This window comes from Protopterus annectens, chromosome 8.part0 (genome assembly GCF_019279795.1).
Source record: "Protopterus annectens isolate FY-2018-M chromosome 8.part0, PAN1.0, whole genome shotgun sequence".
NCBI classification, from domain to species: Eukaryota; Metazoa; Chordata; order Ceratodontiformes; family Protopteridae; genus Protopterus; species Protopterus annectens.
The window spans coordinates 1673436908-1673454151 of record NC_056741.1 but is presented as its reverse complement, the minus strand read 5'-3'; the positions used below and the strand labels follow the sequence as shown (position 1 = coordinate 1673454151).

General features: G+C 44.6%; 1 protein-coding gene across 1 annotated transcript in view; it reads right to left on the bottom strand.

The window, feature by feature from the left end:
• Positions 1-992: 992 nt before the first annotated feature.
• The window catches only part of LOC122809594 (exosome component 10-like), a 1034611-nt gene continuing 1018359 nt past the window's right edge, over positions 993-17244 (bottom strand). Inside the window, exon 15 of the mRNA XM_044081202.1 lies at positions 993-1147. Within this exon, the coding sequence (XP_043937137.1) occupies positions 1129-1147 (19 nt within the window). The 3' untranslated portion in view covers positions 993-1128. The remainder of the gene's footprint in view (positions 1148-17244) is intronic.

Here is a 17244-nt window from a genome sequence, read left to right as displayed (position 1 = left end):
CACTGCACACACAACTGACCACCTGACATAGGATGTGAAGCACTACAAATGTTAGAGAAGCAACAGGTAGCACACACCTTTGGTGCAGAAGACTGTAGGTTCTACTTTTACACCAGGTAGATTGACTGTTCACAATGCATTGCAGTTTTGGGGGGGGGGGTTGCACTAGAGGGTGTCAGTCTTCGGATGAGAAGTTAAACCAAGGTCACATCTGCTTAAGTTGGTGGGATCTCAGATGGATGTAAAAGATCCCATAGTACCCACAGAAAAGAGTAGAGAAGTTAGCCGATGCCCTGGCCAAATTTCCCCTAATAGTATAAATGCCATTCTCGGGTCTCCCCTGAAGACTGGGACTAACCCGGATCATCAAAGGATAAAGTGCTAATTAAAAAATGAAGGCTCTTAGTAGCACTGGCTACATGCAACCTTTGTGCACTAAAACATTATATGGAGTACTGGCAAAGGACAGGCTAAATCTTTCACAAAGAATATTGCACTATTTGTGAAAACACCAACTGGGATGAAGACATGTAAGGGATATTAGCTAGATGTTATGCCTGACTGTTAGATGGACCCCCTGCAAAGAGGATACAATTACTTGAGTTTTGTGCTTTGCCCATCTAACATGAGAATTTTTCCATTATGAATATCAGGATCGTAACCTTAACTGTGAGCGTAGCAAAAAAGCTTCTAGTGCAGCACATTACCTAATGACTTGCTGAGATAACGGGCATACACATTCCTAAATAGGGGAATTTCCAAACAATAAATGTGGAATCACTATGCCAGGGAAGATGGATGTAATCACTAAGAAACACCCTGATAATATTTAAAAATATGGTGCTCCTCTATTAAGAAAACATATGGAATGCTGGAATTTACATAAATATCAAGTGCAATCGGCAGTATGTTAACAAAATAACAAATCACTTAAGGCTGTGTAGGAATGAAAAAATGAATGTAAAAGAAAAAAAAATACAAGAATAGCTGGGTGAATTAACCCCACTTTTTATTAAAAAACAAGCTCATGTAAACACATGTACTGTCAGGTTCCTCCATCAATGTTCAGTCTGTAGCTGGACTACTGAAGGCAAATCCTTTTCCTCTTCATGATGCACTTCTTGAAGATCAGCTGTATTTAAATCCTCTGAAAGACAGGTGAAATATCAAACTGCATTAATCATGACATATTGCACAAGATAGCCTATTTTTTATATTTGACCTTTATGCATACTTTACTACTGTGATACTCAGGGCTGCAACAAAAGAAGCTCCATTAATTACTTTGACAGTGTAGCATGACAGAAGCATGCAAGCAACTCCAGCAATACAAACAATTTGGAAACGTTTTCTATCTATAAAATTTGTTAGCTTTCTCCTCTTACTGCATCCACGCAATGCACATCAATGGCACTAAATATACAAAACCAACTGATATTGCCAACATCCTGGCAGATAGGTTCAGTGCTAAGTTTATCCCTCTCTCATCCCCTAAAGGGCCCATCTCTATATCTTAAGAATGCAAAGTACCTGTAATCACGGCTGCACAGGTAAAAAAAAAAAAAAAACACTCTCCAAAGCCAATAACAGCATCCATGGGACCTGACAACATCCCAGGCTGCGTTCTACATGAACTACAGAACAAACTGGCACCCCAACCCAAGTACCATGTTCAATCATAGCCTCACCTCAGGCTTTATGCCCACTGAATGGCGCACAGCAACAGTTATCCCACTCCACAAAGGGGGAGCCACCATGGACCCCGGGAACTACTGCCCCATTAGCCTAACGAGCTTGGACTGCAAAGCTATGGAGTGCATCATCATGGAACTTATAAACAATGACATTTGTAACCTCCAAACTCTGGACTCTACCCAGTTCAGGTTTGTAAAAGGCAGATCATGTCTCCTGAATCTGACAGACTTCTTTGAAGCGGTCACCAAAGCCGTAGATGAGGGTAAGGAGGTTCACACAGCCTATCTAGATCTCGCCAAGGCTTTCAACACCACCCCCCACTCTGGAATTATAGACAAACTCACTAAACTAAGTATAAATCCCTATGTCACAAGATGGGTTGCCAACTGGTCACTGACAGAACCCACACTGTGAAAGTAGCAGACTCTAAATCCAACTTCAGACCAGTGACAAGTGGAGTACCACAGGGTTCAGTCCTAGGTCCTCTCCTGTTTGGTATCTACTTCTCTAAAGTACAGGCTAACACAGAAGGTCTTTGGCTAACAAAGTTCGCAGATGACTGCAAACTAGGAGCCATAATCAAAACTCCTAATGATGTGGACATCCTACAAAAGGGCCTCACTGAGACAGATGCCTGGTGTCAAAGCCATGGCTTCAAGCTCAATGCCAAAAGTGCATTGTCATCCCTTTTGGTAAAAACTCTGTACCCATGAACTATCAGGTCTGATGAAGCGACAAGAGCAGTCAAGAAAGTGCTAACGTTATCTTTTTTACTTTTATTTCTTTGCTAATAAACATGGTGGTTGTGTACGTTTGGTGCAGCTTTCTTTTTTCAGTTGACCTTGGTTCCTTTGCCAGTTTTCTCTAATAAATTCCAGCCCCATCTTGCCCACTGTCTGTATTCCTCATTGCAGCCATCCTTATCGGCAGAATCTTCTTTCTACTTTCCTGTGTTGGCTTAGCTCTCAGAACATTTTCTGCTACTTTATCAACCAGGATCTTTAGAAAAGGGTAGAGCAAATTAAATAGGAAAAATGGGAATTGTGGGAACAATACATACAGGGAGAGAAATGAGGTTTAAAAGAAGAGAGGAGTTGAATGAGCTATGTAATGTTTGACAGACAATGACTGGGTAGATTAGAAGTAATCTACAATGCTTGCAACTAAAAGTATGTCAATATGGCTTGTGCTGTAAAATGCTTGCAACTAAGATTGTCAATATGGTTTGTTTTCATTTATATAAATGTATGACTGCCTATGTCATAAGTGATCATTTAATAAAGATGGTTCTTGTTTAAAAAAAAAAAAAAAAAAGACGATTGGAGGAAAAAAACAGGAGTACCCCATTTACTTTAGTACCCCACTGCACTTAACTGAGAAAACTATGTTATAGCATGCAAAGAAAATCTTGCTCTGCAAAAATATTAGTATTTCGAAAAAAATTGTTTTACTTAGTTGCCGCCCTCTCATCTTCATCTCCTAAATATTTTTCTGAACACTAATGACATGAAGAAGGGTATATGCTTCAGTGTCTCCAACAAGTTTAAAAAGTCAAATATTTCCAGATTTTCGTGTTCTTTCATGTTTTACAAATATAATTATTGCTTTGTTATCAGATATTTGTCAATTTCCAAGTTACTGGTTTTATTCCTGTTCATCTCCATCTTCCAAATCTTCTCTCTGCTTCATTTTCAACATACTCTTGATTCCTCTAGTTAACTCTTATCCTTTTTCCCCTCTTTCAAGCATTTTCCATTGAAACTTTGGAAAAGGTTCAACTGGCAGAGCCTCTCTGTGATCTTTATTACCAAAACAAAGAGCAGAATCAAGAAGTTATGTACTCACCATAACGTTCGATGTATGTAGTCCATCTCGCCTCACATTCTTACCTGTGGGTTCGGAGCCGAATATCGGCTCCGACTCTGCCGATTTTTACTAGCTCAGTCTCTCATTGGCTGGGCTAAGAGGGTATCCCATGGTGCACTGCTCCCTATCCCCAGATCTAGTTTGCTGCAAAACAGTGTATACACTTCATTTACACCTCACATGCATATAAAACAGTCACTAAAGAAGGGACTCAGCAGGTGACACCCTATACTCCAAATCTTATGCTCCAAATCCTCCAGGCAGGGGGAGGGTAAGTAAGAATGTGAGGCGAGATGGACTACATACATCAAACGTTATGGTGAGTACATAACTCTTGATGTTATGTAGTCCTATCTCACCTATATTCTTACCCGTGGGACAGCATCCCTAGCACCTACATCCTGGGTGGCTCATAGGAAAATACTCCTGAGAACTGTGGAACCAAAGGAAGATCTGCCCCTGGAAACCACGTCCAATTTGTAATGAGAAACAAAGGTGTGGGGAGAAGCTCAAGTAGCTGCAGCACGTATATTATCCATTGACAATCTAGCTTGAAAAGCTGTGGAAATGGAAACAGCTCGTGTGGAATGTGTCTTGACTGGAATTGGCAAATTTTTATCTCCTGCCTGATAGATGAAAGAGATGCAACTGGCTATCCATTTAATCGGAGAACCCAATTGGTTTTCTGAAAAGGATACAAATAGTTGGTCAGACTTACGAATATCTTTTGTCCGGTGTAGATAGAAGCGTAACTGTCTATGCGCATCCAAATGGTGAAATCTAAATTCTGCCTTATTAGAGAAGTGGGGAAAAAAGACTGGCAGCTCAATGGACTGATTAATGTTAGACACAGAAGCCACTTTAGTAAGAAAAGATGGATTTGGTCTAAGAGAGACCCTATCTTTGTGAAAGGTTAAATTTGGGAGCTTGATGGAGAGGGCTTGAATTTCCGAGACCCTCTGAGCTGAAGTGATAGCTATCAAAAATGCTGTTTTCCATGTTAAAATTTTTAACTCACAGGTAACTGCAGGTTCGAAAGGTGGCAGTGTGAGTGCTTGGAGAACAAAATTGAGGTCCCAGGGCATGACTGGTTCGGACACTGGGGGACGAAGTAACAGGGTACCTTTGAGGAATGCTTTGCATAGGTCTGTGGGCCATAAGACTAGGTTCATTCGCTACAAGGAAATTAGATATTGCCGCCAATTGAACTTTGATGGTGGTTGATGCGGATCCCTTATAGAAAATCATTAACAAGAACTCCAGAACTGAATCTATCGGGGCTGTATAAGGATCAATACCTCTAGAATGCGCCCAGATGGAAAACCTTTTCCATTTGCTAGAATAAATCTTCCTAGTGGATGGCTTATGGGAAGACGATAGAATATGGACCACCTCCGGTGGAAAATTATGACGTCTGACTTGCGATAGAAGTGGAGCAGCCAGGCAGTCAACCGGAGAGTCCTCAGAGAGGGGTGGAACTGTCCCGACATGTGTGTCAGTAAATCTGGCAGAGGGTCCAGAATTCAAGGAGTGTCCACAACGTATGGTTGAAGAAAGGGGAACCATACTTGCCGAGGCCAATGTGGGGCAATCAGAATCATTCTGCTTCCCAAGGATTGAGCTTTCTGAATCACCCTTGAGAGAAGGGGAAACGGAGGGAAAGCATAAAGCAGACCGGAGGGCCAATCGTGAACCAGAGCGTCCCTGGGTGACTTTCCCTGTGGGGGGATCAGTATGAAGTAGTTGCTGCATTTTGCATTGAGAGGGCTGGCAAACAGGTCGCAGCAAGGTTGACCCCACCTGCTGAAGATTCGCTCTGCAACCAGGCGATTCAGGGACCACTCGTAAGGCATAAGTACTGCTCTGCTTAGCCTGTCCGCTATTACGTTGGACTTCCCCGGAATGTGCATCGCCACTAGAAACCGTTGGGAAGCTATTGCCCAATTCCACACTTGCATGGCTTCTCTGCATAGGGGGTATGATAGTGTACCCCCTTGCTTGTTGAGATACCACACTACCGACATTTGTCTGAGTGTATCGCAATAGTCCCTATAGGAAGAACTCCCTGAAGTGCTTGCAACGCAAGAAGCACTGCTCTCATCTCTAGGACGTTTATATGCGAATGTATCTCGTGTTCTTGCCACATGCCTTGGACTGTCCTGCCTAGATACTGCCCCCCCACCCCATCTGGGAGGCGTCCGTGGTCACCGTAGCAACAGGGACGGGAGGAACAAAGGGCTTTCCCCGGTCAAATTGTTGGTGCACAACCACCAACGGAGGTCCTGCTTGCACCTGTCTGTGACTAAGATGGGATGAGATAGTGAAAACCTTTGTAGAGACCATTGGACAAAGAGGAGCCACTGAAGAAGTCTCATGTGTAATCTTGCTAGAGGGACTAGCATGATAGTCGCCGCCATGGTCCCTAGGAGTTGTAGAACCACTCTTGCCTGTGCTTGTCTGAGTGGCATCAGTATATGAATTTGTCGTTGCAACACCATGATCCTTTCTTGTGGTAGGAATGCCCGCATTTGAATGGTGTCCAGCTCTGCTCCTATAAAGGTGACACGCTGTGAGGGCAATAAGGCAGATTTTTCCCAGTTTATCGTTATGCCCAATTGATGACACAGACTGATGGTAGCATCCTTCGTTTGAACTAGTTGATGCCTGGTGGGGGCGGTAAGGAGCCAGTCGTCCAGGTACGAAAACACCTGGAATCCTTGACGTCTCAAGTTTTCCGTCACCACTGCCATACATTTGGTGAACACCCTGGGGGCTGTGGTGAGACCAAAGGGCAGGGCTTGAAACTGAAGTGACTGGCTCCCAGCCGGAAGTGTAGATGACTCCCGGATGCTTTGTCCATTTTGATATGGTAATAAGCATCCTTGAGATCGATGGAGCACATCCAAACTTTCTCTCCCAACAATGGGAGGATTGACTGTAGAGTGATCATCCGGAACTTGGACTTGTGTACGTAATTCTTGAGTTGACTGAGATCTAGTATGGGTCTCAGGTCCCCTGTTCTTTTCAGCACCAAAAAGAATCTTGAATAAGTCCCTAATCCGATTTGGTCTAAGGGGACTGGTTGGATGGCTCCTTTATCCAGCAGCTGAGACACCTCTGAGGCTGCTTGATCCCTTTGACTGGGTGGAACGTCTGGGATTTTTCTTATTGGCGGGGGTATTGAAATAAAAACAAGTGGTAAACTCAAAGTCCAACTAAAAAGAAGTCTACGGATGTTGTTAAAATTTATTGTGAGCGCTTTCATGCACCAAACGTATATGCACTTCTTCAGACAAAAATTTAAACACTACAACCATATATACCATCATAGATTAATTAGATGTAATTAAAGAATAATTAAACACAATTTAGATACAATTTAAAAATTAAAGCTGTCCTACAATAGGAAAGCTTCAATAAAAAACTCCCAAACAGCACTCCCAGTTCCCAGAAGAGCTGTAGTAATTGGTTGTTTTGGACCATTTCTATCTCTTTTGAAGTTCCCTGTTTAAAATCCGCCTCAGAGCGTTTTTTTCTGGCTATACTACTCAGAGATAGCTCCATGTGGTCCTGCAGAGTGGTCCTAGCTACAGAGAACTGAGAAAAGCGACTACTTTCCAGATTTAAGTATTTTTTTCTGTTTTTTTTTTTTACTTGGAATACCTTCTCTTGATTATTTTAAGCAAGCTTATACTGTTTTTTTAACTGTTTGCTGCATTATATAGTATCTGCACTTAAAATTTTACCTGATCGAAAATTAATTGAAAATCTGTTTGTTTAATTTAACTATTGAGGCTGCCCACTAAAGTGTGCTAGCCTGTGTAACTGATTTATTGCTGCCTTCTGTATTTCTGGGTGTTTTCTATCTAAAAACAAAAAAAAACAAAAAAATAATCCTTGTTTTCCCGCCTCTCCTCGACTAGTTTAGACCAGTTTACAGGCTTTGCTGTATTCTGGGCTGCGGTGTAGTTCCTGTGTTGTCCATTACCTTACTTGGATAAGAAGGAAGTTTCTTTGCTCACCAGTGGGAGTGGGGAGCCTTGAGCAGCCTATCTGTCCCTGAAGGAGTGACCTCAGCACAAGAGCTGTAGTAATTGGTTGTTTTGGACCATTTCTAGCTCTTTTGAAGTTCCCTGTTTAAAATCCGCATTTGCGCGATTGTGCGTAAACAGGGTTAAACTTTTTCTGGCTCCGCCAAGTCTGCTCTTCAAATTTTCCCTTAGAAAGCTCTACTCTTAGAATAACCAGTCTACTCGTTATATTATAAGCATAGCACTTGTTCTCAAAGCTTCTCTCCTAAGCAAGCACTCTCAAACTTAAGTAGCACTACATCCACCTACCACCCCAACCACTTCCCTTAAAGGCACAGCACTCTCTTGTAATATTCTAGCATGTCGAGTGGTAGATTGCTAGCATCTTCTCCTGTTCAGCTGGTTAATCTGGGAATCTTGAGACAATGCTATAATTGTCTCATGTACACAGACAACCCTCTCCTCCTCCCAACAAACACAAATACATGTGAGAGATGCAACTATATAGCCAAACTGGAGGCTGAACTCTCTCAACTCAGGACTGGCAAGACCAGACAGGAGGAGAAGGTAACCACACACACAACAAACCCAGTCACACATAGACCTACCCCAACTGCAACTCAAGCACATAATAACACAAAAACATACTCGGAGGCTCTATTAAAAAACTTACCAAAACAACAGAGGCTCCCAAAGCAGACACCCAAAAATCCACCACCTCAAAACATAACACATGCAACACATACTTCAATAAATCGGTGTGTCAATAAATCACAGCCCTTAAGGCCAAACACTATGCCTGATACACTAGTGATAGGTGACTCTATAGTCACACACACTGACGTCCCACTTACCAGGCTGAGCAAGGAGAGGGTAACGGTAAGCTGCCTATCGGGGGCTAGGATCCGCCATATAACACAAGCACTCAGGTCACTCAAAAGCACGTACAAATATGACTCTGTCATTGTCCATGCCGGCATGAATGACCTGAGACGTACCTCCTTGGACTACATGAAAAGAGACATAGAGGAGCTCTCTGATTATGTAGCCCAGGCTGGTATGACCCTGACCCTGAGCAGCATCCTGCCCTCACCAAGAATGATGCCACAATACAAAGACAAGATGATCAGCTTTAATAATTGGCTCAATTACTGGTGTCATTCTAGGGGGATCCAATGTCTGTCTGCCTGGGATGACATGCTGGACAAGCCACGCTGCTTCGCAAGGGACGGCTTGCACCTGTCACCACTGGGCTTCCGGATATTGGCTAAGGCTCTTGCCACCCCATAGTGCCTTTTTTAGGCAAGGCTCAAAAGACGAACCCACCTCCTTAGAAAACAAAAATGGAAAAAATTAAGGGTAATGCTGCTCAACGCCAGAAGTCTAAATCTCAAGATGCAGGCTCTCGAAGCACTCCTCAGTATGGAGAACATCGATGTCTGCGCTGTAACCGAGACCTGGTTCAAGGCTTCTCAGAGCACCCCAGCGCTACCAGGCTTTACCTCATATCATGCTTTTTGGCCCCAAAACCCGGGCCAAACCACAAAGGGAGGGGGAGTGTCCATATTCATCAAGGATACCCACACCTCCAGGTTAGTGGCAACTCATGAAGCATCGGAGACCATATAGGTGCAGCTAACCATAGGCAAAACTGCTATACAACTGGTTGCATGTTACAGACCACCCTCCCAATCTCAAGAACCCCACTCGGACTTCCTGAAGACATTGGAAGATATGAATGTCTCACCAAATACCATCATATTGGGAGACTTCAACTACCCTAACATAGACTGGGTGCACTATTCTAGCCCTAACACCTTAGCCCAAAGGTTCCTGGAATTCATAAACTGAAATGCAATGGAACAGCTAGTCACCTCTCCCACAAGGGGGGATAATATACTAGACGTGATCATCACAAACATGGGGACAAAATGCTCCACACCAGAAGTATTCCCCTCACTGGTGAGATCCGACCACAAACTAATCACCCTGGATATACATTTACCACCTCCACCCCCAGCACAAAAGACTACAGTGAGAAACTTCTCAAAAGCCGACTTTACACTTCTCAAGACTGAGATGGTATCATTTAAGCCCACAGGGTCAATGGAAACCACATCCAACAATGCTGAATCCTACACAAATGCTTTCTACGGACATCTCCAAGAATGCATGGATCGTGCAATCCCAAATAAAACCAAGACCCTCTCCACCAAAGGGAAGCATCCTGTCTGGTGGACCCCAGCCATAAACAAATTGTATAACAAAAGAGGGAAGCTACTGCAAGACAGAGCAAAATCCCATAAAGGGAAGGCATCTCTGATCAGCACTAGTAGAAAGCTACGTTCTCTCATAAAAACATCCAAGGCCAACTTTGAGAGAAAAATCGCCAAGGACACTAAAGATAACCACAAGGCATTCTTCAGTTATGTTAGAAACCTGGGCCGAAACCCTCAGATATGCTCAGAGTTAGTACACGACAAAAAATTGACCAAACCCACAGAAATTGCCAACATTCTGGCAGACAGGTTCAGTGCAAATTTCTCCCCTCCCTCACCTCCAAAAGAAGAAATACTCATCCCAGCTGAATGTAACCTCCCTGTCATCTCTGATGTCCAGGTGAGAACTGCCCTCAGCAAAGCAAAAAACACAGCATCTATGGGACCCAATGGTATCCCCGGCTGCGTGATACCTGAACTCCAAGAGGAGCTAAAACCGCATATAAAAATGTTATTTAACCTTAGCCTTACTACAGGATATGTACCTGAACACTGGCGTACAGCAACAGTGGTCCCACTCCACAAGGGAGGCTCCACTACAGACCCTGGGAACTACCGCCCCAAAAGCTTGACCAGCCTAGTTTGCAAAGCTATGGAAAGAATTATTATGGAACTCAAACAACGACATTGGGGACCTACAGACACTTGATCCCACCCAGTTTGACTTTGTAAAGAGCAGATCCTGCCTTTTGAACCTGGTTGACTTTTTCAAAACAGTCACTAGAGCCATTGATGAGGGCAAGGCAGTCCATACAGCCTACCTGGACTTGGCTAAAGCCTTCGACACAATACCCCGCTCGGGGATCATAGATCAGCTAAACAGCTTAAATGTAAATCCATATGTCACACGATGGGTTGCAAACTGGCTAAAGAACAGAACCCATAAAGTCAAGATTGCGGGAGCCATGTCAGACTCAAAGCCAGTCACAAGTGGTGTCCCACAGGGCTCTGTCCTGGGACCCCTCTTGTTCGGCATTTACTTCTCAGATGTGAAAGCAAACATGGGAGGGTTGTGGCTGACAAAGTTCGCAGATGACTGCAAACTAGGCGCCATAGTCGATACACCAGCTGACACATACATCTTACAGAAAGGCCTCACCGAAACGGACAACTGGTGCCGGAATCATGGCCTTAAACTGAATGCCAAGAAATGTATAGTCATCCCCTTTGGGAAAAACAAAGTACCCAAAAATTATCACATAGTAACCCACTGAGTACCGAAAAAGTAATCAGAGACCTGGGGACCCAAGTTGATAGTGACCTCTTATTTGACACCCACGTTGCCAAAGTGGTTAAAAAGACTTTCTACCTTGCCCACCTTATCATGAAGGGGTTCACATCCAGATCAAAGGAGGTCATCGTGCCCCTGTACTCCTCCCTTATCAGGCCCCTGATGGAGTACAATGCCCCATTTGGTATGTACTTCACCCGGCACTTACAACAGCTGGAGAGACCCCAAAAGTACCTCGCCAAGAGGATCAAGGGTCTCCAACATATGTCATATGTTGCCAGGCTAAAGAAACTCCAGCTCTATTCAGTAGCATACCGCCTGCTCAGAGGTGATCTGTGCCTGACGTACAAGGCCATGTCCAACCAGGAATTGAAGGACATGCTCCACCTCAAAAAATCCAAATCCATAAGAACCACGAGAGCCAAAGAATTAAACCTCAGTACAAACATGAATAGAACATGCTGGAGGGACAGATTCATAACTCAGAGGCTTCCCATGCTCTGGAACAAAATCCCAGTCCATGTTAGGCAGAGCCCCTCGCTGACTCTCTTCGAGAGAAATCTTGACGAGTGGATGGGAGATCATAGGTTTACCCCAGGGGTCACCCCTGTGTCGCTACTTGACAGAGGCACAGTAAACTAATTTTAATAAGTAAGGGGGTCTTCAATGTGTCACTACTAGACAAAGGCACAGTATTCTAAATTTATTCTATACACCTTAGTACCACTACATGGGGTGGCGAAAGCCACATCTCTAGGGCTAGGCTTGCAAATGCCCCAGGGCAGATAGCCTAGTACTAAACTATGAAACTATAAAAAAAACACATTATCTGTTCCTAAAACTTAAATTAGCTTAACGTTCCAGCGCTTTTAACCTAAGTAAACATTTTATTGAACACACGTCATTAATCCCAGAGTAAACATAAGCATTAGTCCTTAATTGCCATAATAACTCCTGTTCTTCAAGTTTCAAATGCCAGGGCCCGTCCCTTGGATTTCTACAAATTTGTTGTACAACTGTAAATACAAAACTGTGCGTATTAAACTCCTTAATATGCCTTGCTAAGGCATTAGTAACTATACCTTTAGATATAGGGGTATTGAAGAGAATGGAATGAGGTAACCTCCGGAAACTATCCTTAGTACCCACTGGTCCTGGGTGATGCTCTCCCACGCTTCCGGGTATAAGGAAATTCGACCCCCGACTGGCTCCGGATAAGCGCAGTCGGGAACACCGTCAGGAATGAGAGTATGGAGACGCACGAAAGGAGTCGCGGTCTCCAGATTTGCGGGGGCCCCCTCTACCTCTGGAGCGACATCTCCCTGAGTAACCCCCTCTCCCCTGCCTCTGGAGGGGGGTTCACCTTGTGCGGCAGGAAAAAACCTCTGTGATTTCTTGAACCACACACCCCCCCCCCCCACTGGGCCTTGGGATAAGGCCTAGAAGGAAGGGAAAAACGGACCCCGACGGCAGACAGGGTCTTTCCCTCTTGCTCGCATCTGGTGAGCGTGTCTTTCACTTTGGTCCCAAACAAGGAGGAACCGTCAAATGGGGCGTCAATGAAGGAAGACTTGAAGGCCTCCGCGAAGTGACACAGGCGTAGCCAGGCCTGCCTTCAAAGGGCGACCCCTGAGCTTGCCGCTCTACTCGCTCCTTTGGCCGCATATGAAATGAGCCGCATGGATGAGTTAGTGATGGAGTTGAGGGTAGAAACCTGTGCGTTAACCGTCTGAGCTACCGCCTCAGGTATGTTACCCACAGGAGTATCTCCCCGTTCTTTGAGGAGATCTCTCTGGAGCCAAGTGAAGTGAGATAAATAATTCAGCAACCGTAAGGTGAAGGTTGCTGAAGAAAGGGTATGCTTCCCGTACCGGTCCATGGTCCTAGACTCCTTGTTAGGAGGATGGACCGATGAGGAAGATTCTGCGACTTCCTTCTGGGTGGCTGCCGCCACCACCACCATGGCATCTACCGGGACTCCTTTTGATAGAAACTCTTTTCCCTGGGGTGCGAACAGGAACTTGTTGGGGCGCCTGGATACGGGCTCTACAGAATCAGGATTTTCCCACACTCTTTGACAAATGAGGTCAATCAGTTCGTCGAAGGATGGAGACACCCAGGAGGCGGAAGGTCGAGTGCCAAAAGCCTTAAGGAATATGGACTCCTCCTCGGAAGGAGTTTTGGAAGGCCAGCCTCCTCTTTGTTTCAGTGTCTCCAGGACATTGAAGAAGGAAACATCATCAGAGGAAAACTTGGGGGACCTTCCGATTCCTCGAGGTCAGTATCGGAGGTGAGAGACTCATCCTGGGAGTCTATGTGCTTCCTCTTGCACAACCTCTTTCTAGGGGGGCTCCTCAGACAAAGACTCTGGGAGACCCTCAGAAGGTTGGGGACCACTCTTGGGGGTGTCCGTAGGGCCTGGTGCTCTGCTGTCCAAGGACAGGTGAGTGTCAGAGGCTCTTGCCGGAGTGGTGGGGGACGGAATGACCGACGATCTTGCCAGCGCGTTCCGCATGGCCTCGAAGGCAGGACCTCCCGGCTCCGAGAACTGACTGGCCTCCGAGGCCACGACCGGGGTCCCCCAAGCCGATGCACCAAGAGGGAGACTTGGAACCAACAGCTGTCCCGACGTATCTCCCTCGGGCCCGACCGAGGAAACCTGAGTCTCGAACCCTGTGGACAGAACCGACATGGTCTGAGCCGAAGTCGGCATTGATAAACCCAAAGGGGGTATCGGAACCGGCACAGGAACATCACGCGGATCAGAGCATACCGGCTCTGACGGCAAGGAAGTGCTCGGAGGAGGAATCATCGAAACGGACATGGCAATTGGCTCTGGAGCCGAATGGGTTGGAGCCAAAAACAATTTGGCCAACACCGTGATTGCAGAAGCCTCTGCACTAACCCTGTCAACATCCAAATCAGAAAGCCTGGAGGAATTGGAGGAGATAGATGGAGATTGGGATCTCTTGTCCGGTGAACCAAGTCTGACACTGGGCGATCGGCTCCGAATGGGCTCAAGGATAATTGGAGCCGACGCCATTTTGGTTAATACAGATACCTCCTGCGGCCCCGAAGACAGTGGAGCCAAGGAGGCTGAGTCCAAAACTGTAATCTTCTCCGGGGGCTCCGAAGTGGCAGATGGAGCCGGAGATCTTTTCTTGGACTTGGAAGCTTTAGACTTAGTACTAGAAGCCGAATCAATAGCTTCCTCAAAAGATGGTTTGAAAAGTCCTTTTAAAATTAACTTGTTTTTTTCTCTCCTGGAGCATCCTAGGACTGAATGCATGGCAAAAGCTACATGACTCCTGTAAATGGATGGCTCCGAGGCAGTAGACACACACACAATGTCCATCCGTGATGGACATTTTATATCCACATTTGGAACATTTCTTAAAGCCAGAGGGCTTATGTTCCTTCTGATCTTTGGACATTTTACAATGAACAGTAAAGGAAGCCTAGATGTAACCGCAAAAATGGCGGGAAAACACCATACAATGTTGAATACCAGGTACTAACCAACAGGCACACAAAGCACCTCTAACCTAAATGGTTCACAGAAGACACAGCCAAAAAAACAATACAGTCACACACAAGAACCTCTAATTGAAACGGTTCTGCAGGGAACACAGACCAAAGTTGAATAAACTACAGAAGGGGAGGACTAGGTCCTCTAACTAAAACGGGCCTAGCCCACTGGAACAGGAGGGATACCAAACAACTAACACAGCACTGAAACAAACACACAAATTAGCGATCGGCAAGAGTAGCTATTAAAATAGCTTTTGGGTTTGAATAAACAACTTTCTCAACGAGAAATAGTACAAAGAGAGGGTACTTAGCCACAGCCAAGCGAGACCACGTCCGAGCTCTACAAGCGGCAAATGAGATCTGGGGATAGGGAGCAGTGCACCATGGGATACCCTCTTAGCCCAGCCAATGAGAGACTTTGAGCTAGTAAAAATCAGCAGTGTCGGAGCAGATGGTCGGCTCCGAACCCACGGGTAAGAATGTAGGCGAGATAGGACTACATAACATCTCCTGTTTCACAGCTCACATTTTGTTGGACAAACGTTTGTATTTCTTCCTTAGCATGTACTCCATCAAAAAATGTTTTTGCCCCTCCATGAAAGAATATTTTGAAGCTACCTGGGTACAGAAATTTTAATCTCACACCTGCTTCTCGACATTCCCTGAATAGTGGAATCAATTTACTCCTCTTCTATCTGGTATACAGTTAGTAATCATTCTCCACAAACACTCTGCTGTCTCCCACTTTTAGTACTTTGTCCCTTTGCCACAGTTTTGTCTGCTGGCAGGATTGCATCTTTACTATTAAAGGTATTGACTGCTTTCTCATAGCCAGGTTTGGAGCATACACAAAATGCACCCTTTCAATTAACAACTGCTGTGGAATACCAGTCCAGCTGCTTACTTGTACTTTTATAAAATTAATACAGTCTCTGTTCCTTCCAGCTTCTTTTCCCTACATGCTCTGTCCTCTAATTCTATTATTTTTGAAACATCTCTTCTTGAGCAGTGTCATATTCAGCCAATCTTTTCATTTCAATCCATTTCCTCCAGCCTTTTGTTGTTTGAGTTGATATACTCCATCAGTGTTTCATTTATTTTAATCAGATCTGTGTGCAGTAGTCTTATATTTCCTCTAGATTATTTGAAGTCATGTCTGGAGCATACACTGCTTTTTGCTGAACAGCTGCAGTACTCTTCCCAGTCAGTTTTTTCTTCACCTTTTATAGCTTGATTTTCTTTCAGGTCCTCTGCATTTCTTTTTTCCTGGAATCCAGGCAGTGCACTTAATAGCCAGTTACTGAACTTTACCTAGAAATACTAATCCACTGGCTTTCTCTTCTGAGTTTTTATTTTCACACTGGGAGAGCAAGAATTAAGCTGTTACTCAATGTGCAGCCATCTTGGAAGTCCCACCTATAAATGAACCTCAACAGAGGAATAAGAATGGTCATAGGGTACTCAGACAAATAGTGTAAAACCAGAGGAAAGCTAGTCATGAATGGCTGCTAGTTATGTTGTTGGCACCAACTAGAAAACCTTTTCCTTTGGCCAATATATAATTTTCTAGTAGCATGCTTTTTTTTCACCATTAGTACCTGCTGCACATCCTCAGAATACAGGTGTCTAAAAGGAATTAAGACCTTATCATCCAGGCTGTCAAATGAAGATGATTGATATTATGGTTCTTGTGTGAGTAGATCCATTCTGTGAGGAAGCTTGTGGGGACTGCCTTGACCATGTCCAAAAGAAAGAACCACAGTTTCCTGGGCCAGAAGGGAACCACCACAATGATCTTCATAGGATGGAGATTACTAGGCTGTAGACCCGGAGGTCATTTCATCCGAATGTAATATCATAGATACTCTATTCACTTCCCAGGATTGTATTTATTAAATAACTGTCCACGTCCAAGAGGGTTATGGGCACTATCCTCGGTAAGAATTTAGGATGCCCCATCAACTCGTCCAGGTTCCGTTTGAACAGTGTCTAGAAGTGCTCTGCTTCACATGCATTGGCAGCCTATTCCAAAGATGCGCCAGTTACTGGGAGACAAATCTGTTCCTCCAGCGTGTCCTATTCATGTCGCAGGCCAAATTTAGTTCCCTGAAACGGGTAGCTCTACTCCCATTTGATTCATGGATGTGCAACAAATTCATTAGGTTTGTATCAGAGTCTGCTCTGTAATCCAATATAAGTCTCTCCTAAGAAGTCTACATGATACTGAGTATAGTGACAGGGACTTCAGCTGGTCTGTGTAAGGTACATGCTGGAGTCCCTTGATCAGTAAGGTACATGCTGGAGTCCCTTGATCATCTTAGTCAGAAGCCTCTGAGGTCTCTCCAACTGCTGCAGGTGCTTTGCACGGTACATGCCGAAAGGGGTATTATACTCAATTATGGGCCTAATTAGTGACAAGTATAGAGGTGTTATAACCTCCTTTGCTCTCGAGCGATGCTTTTGCTAATCAAGTGTGCTATGTAGAAAGTCTTCCTTACTGCAGTATAAACATGGTGGTCAAATTTAAGGTCACAATTAACTTGTGATCCCAGATCTCTTACCACTTCGTAGGTATAGAGGGTATTGTTAACTTGACAGTGTGAAGGGACAT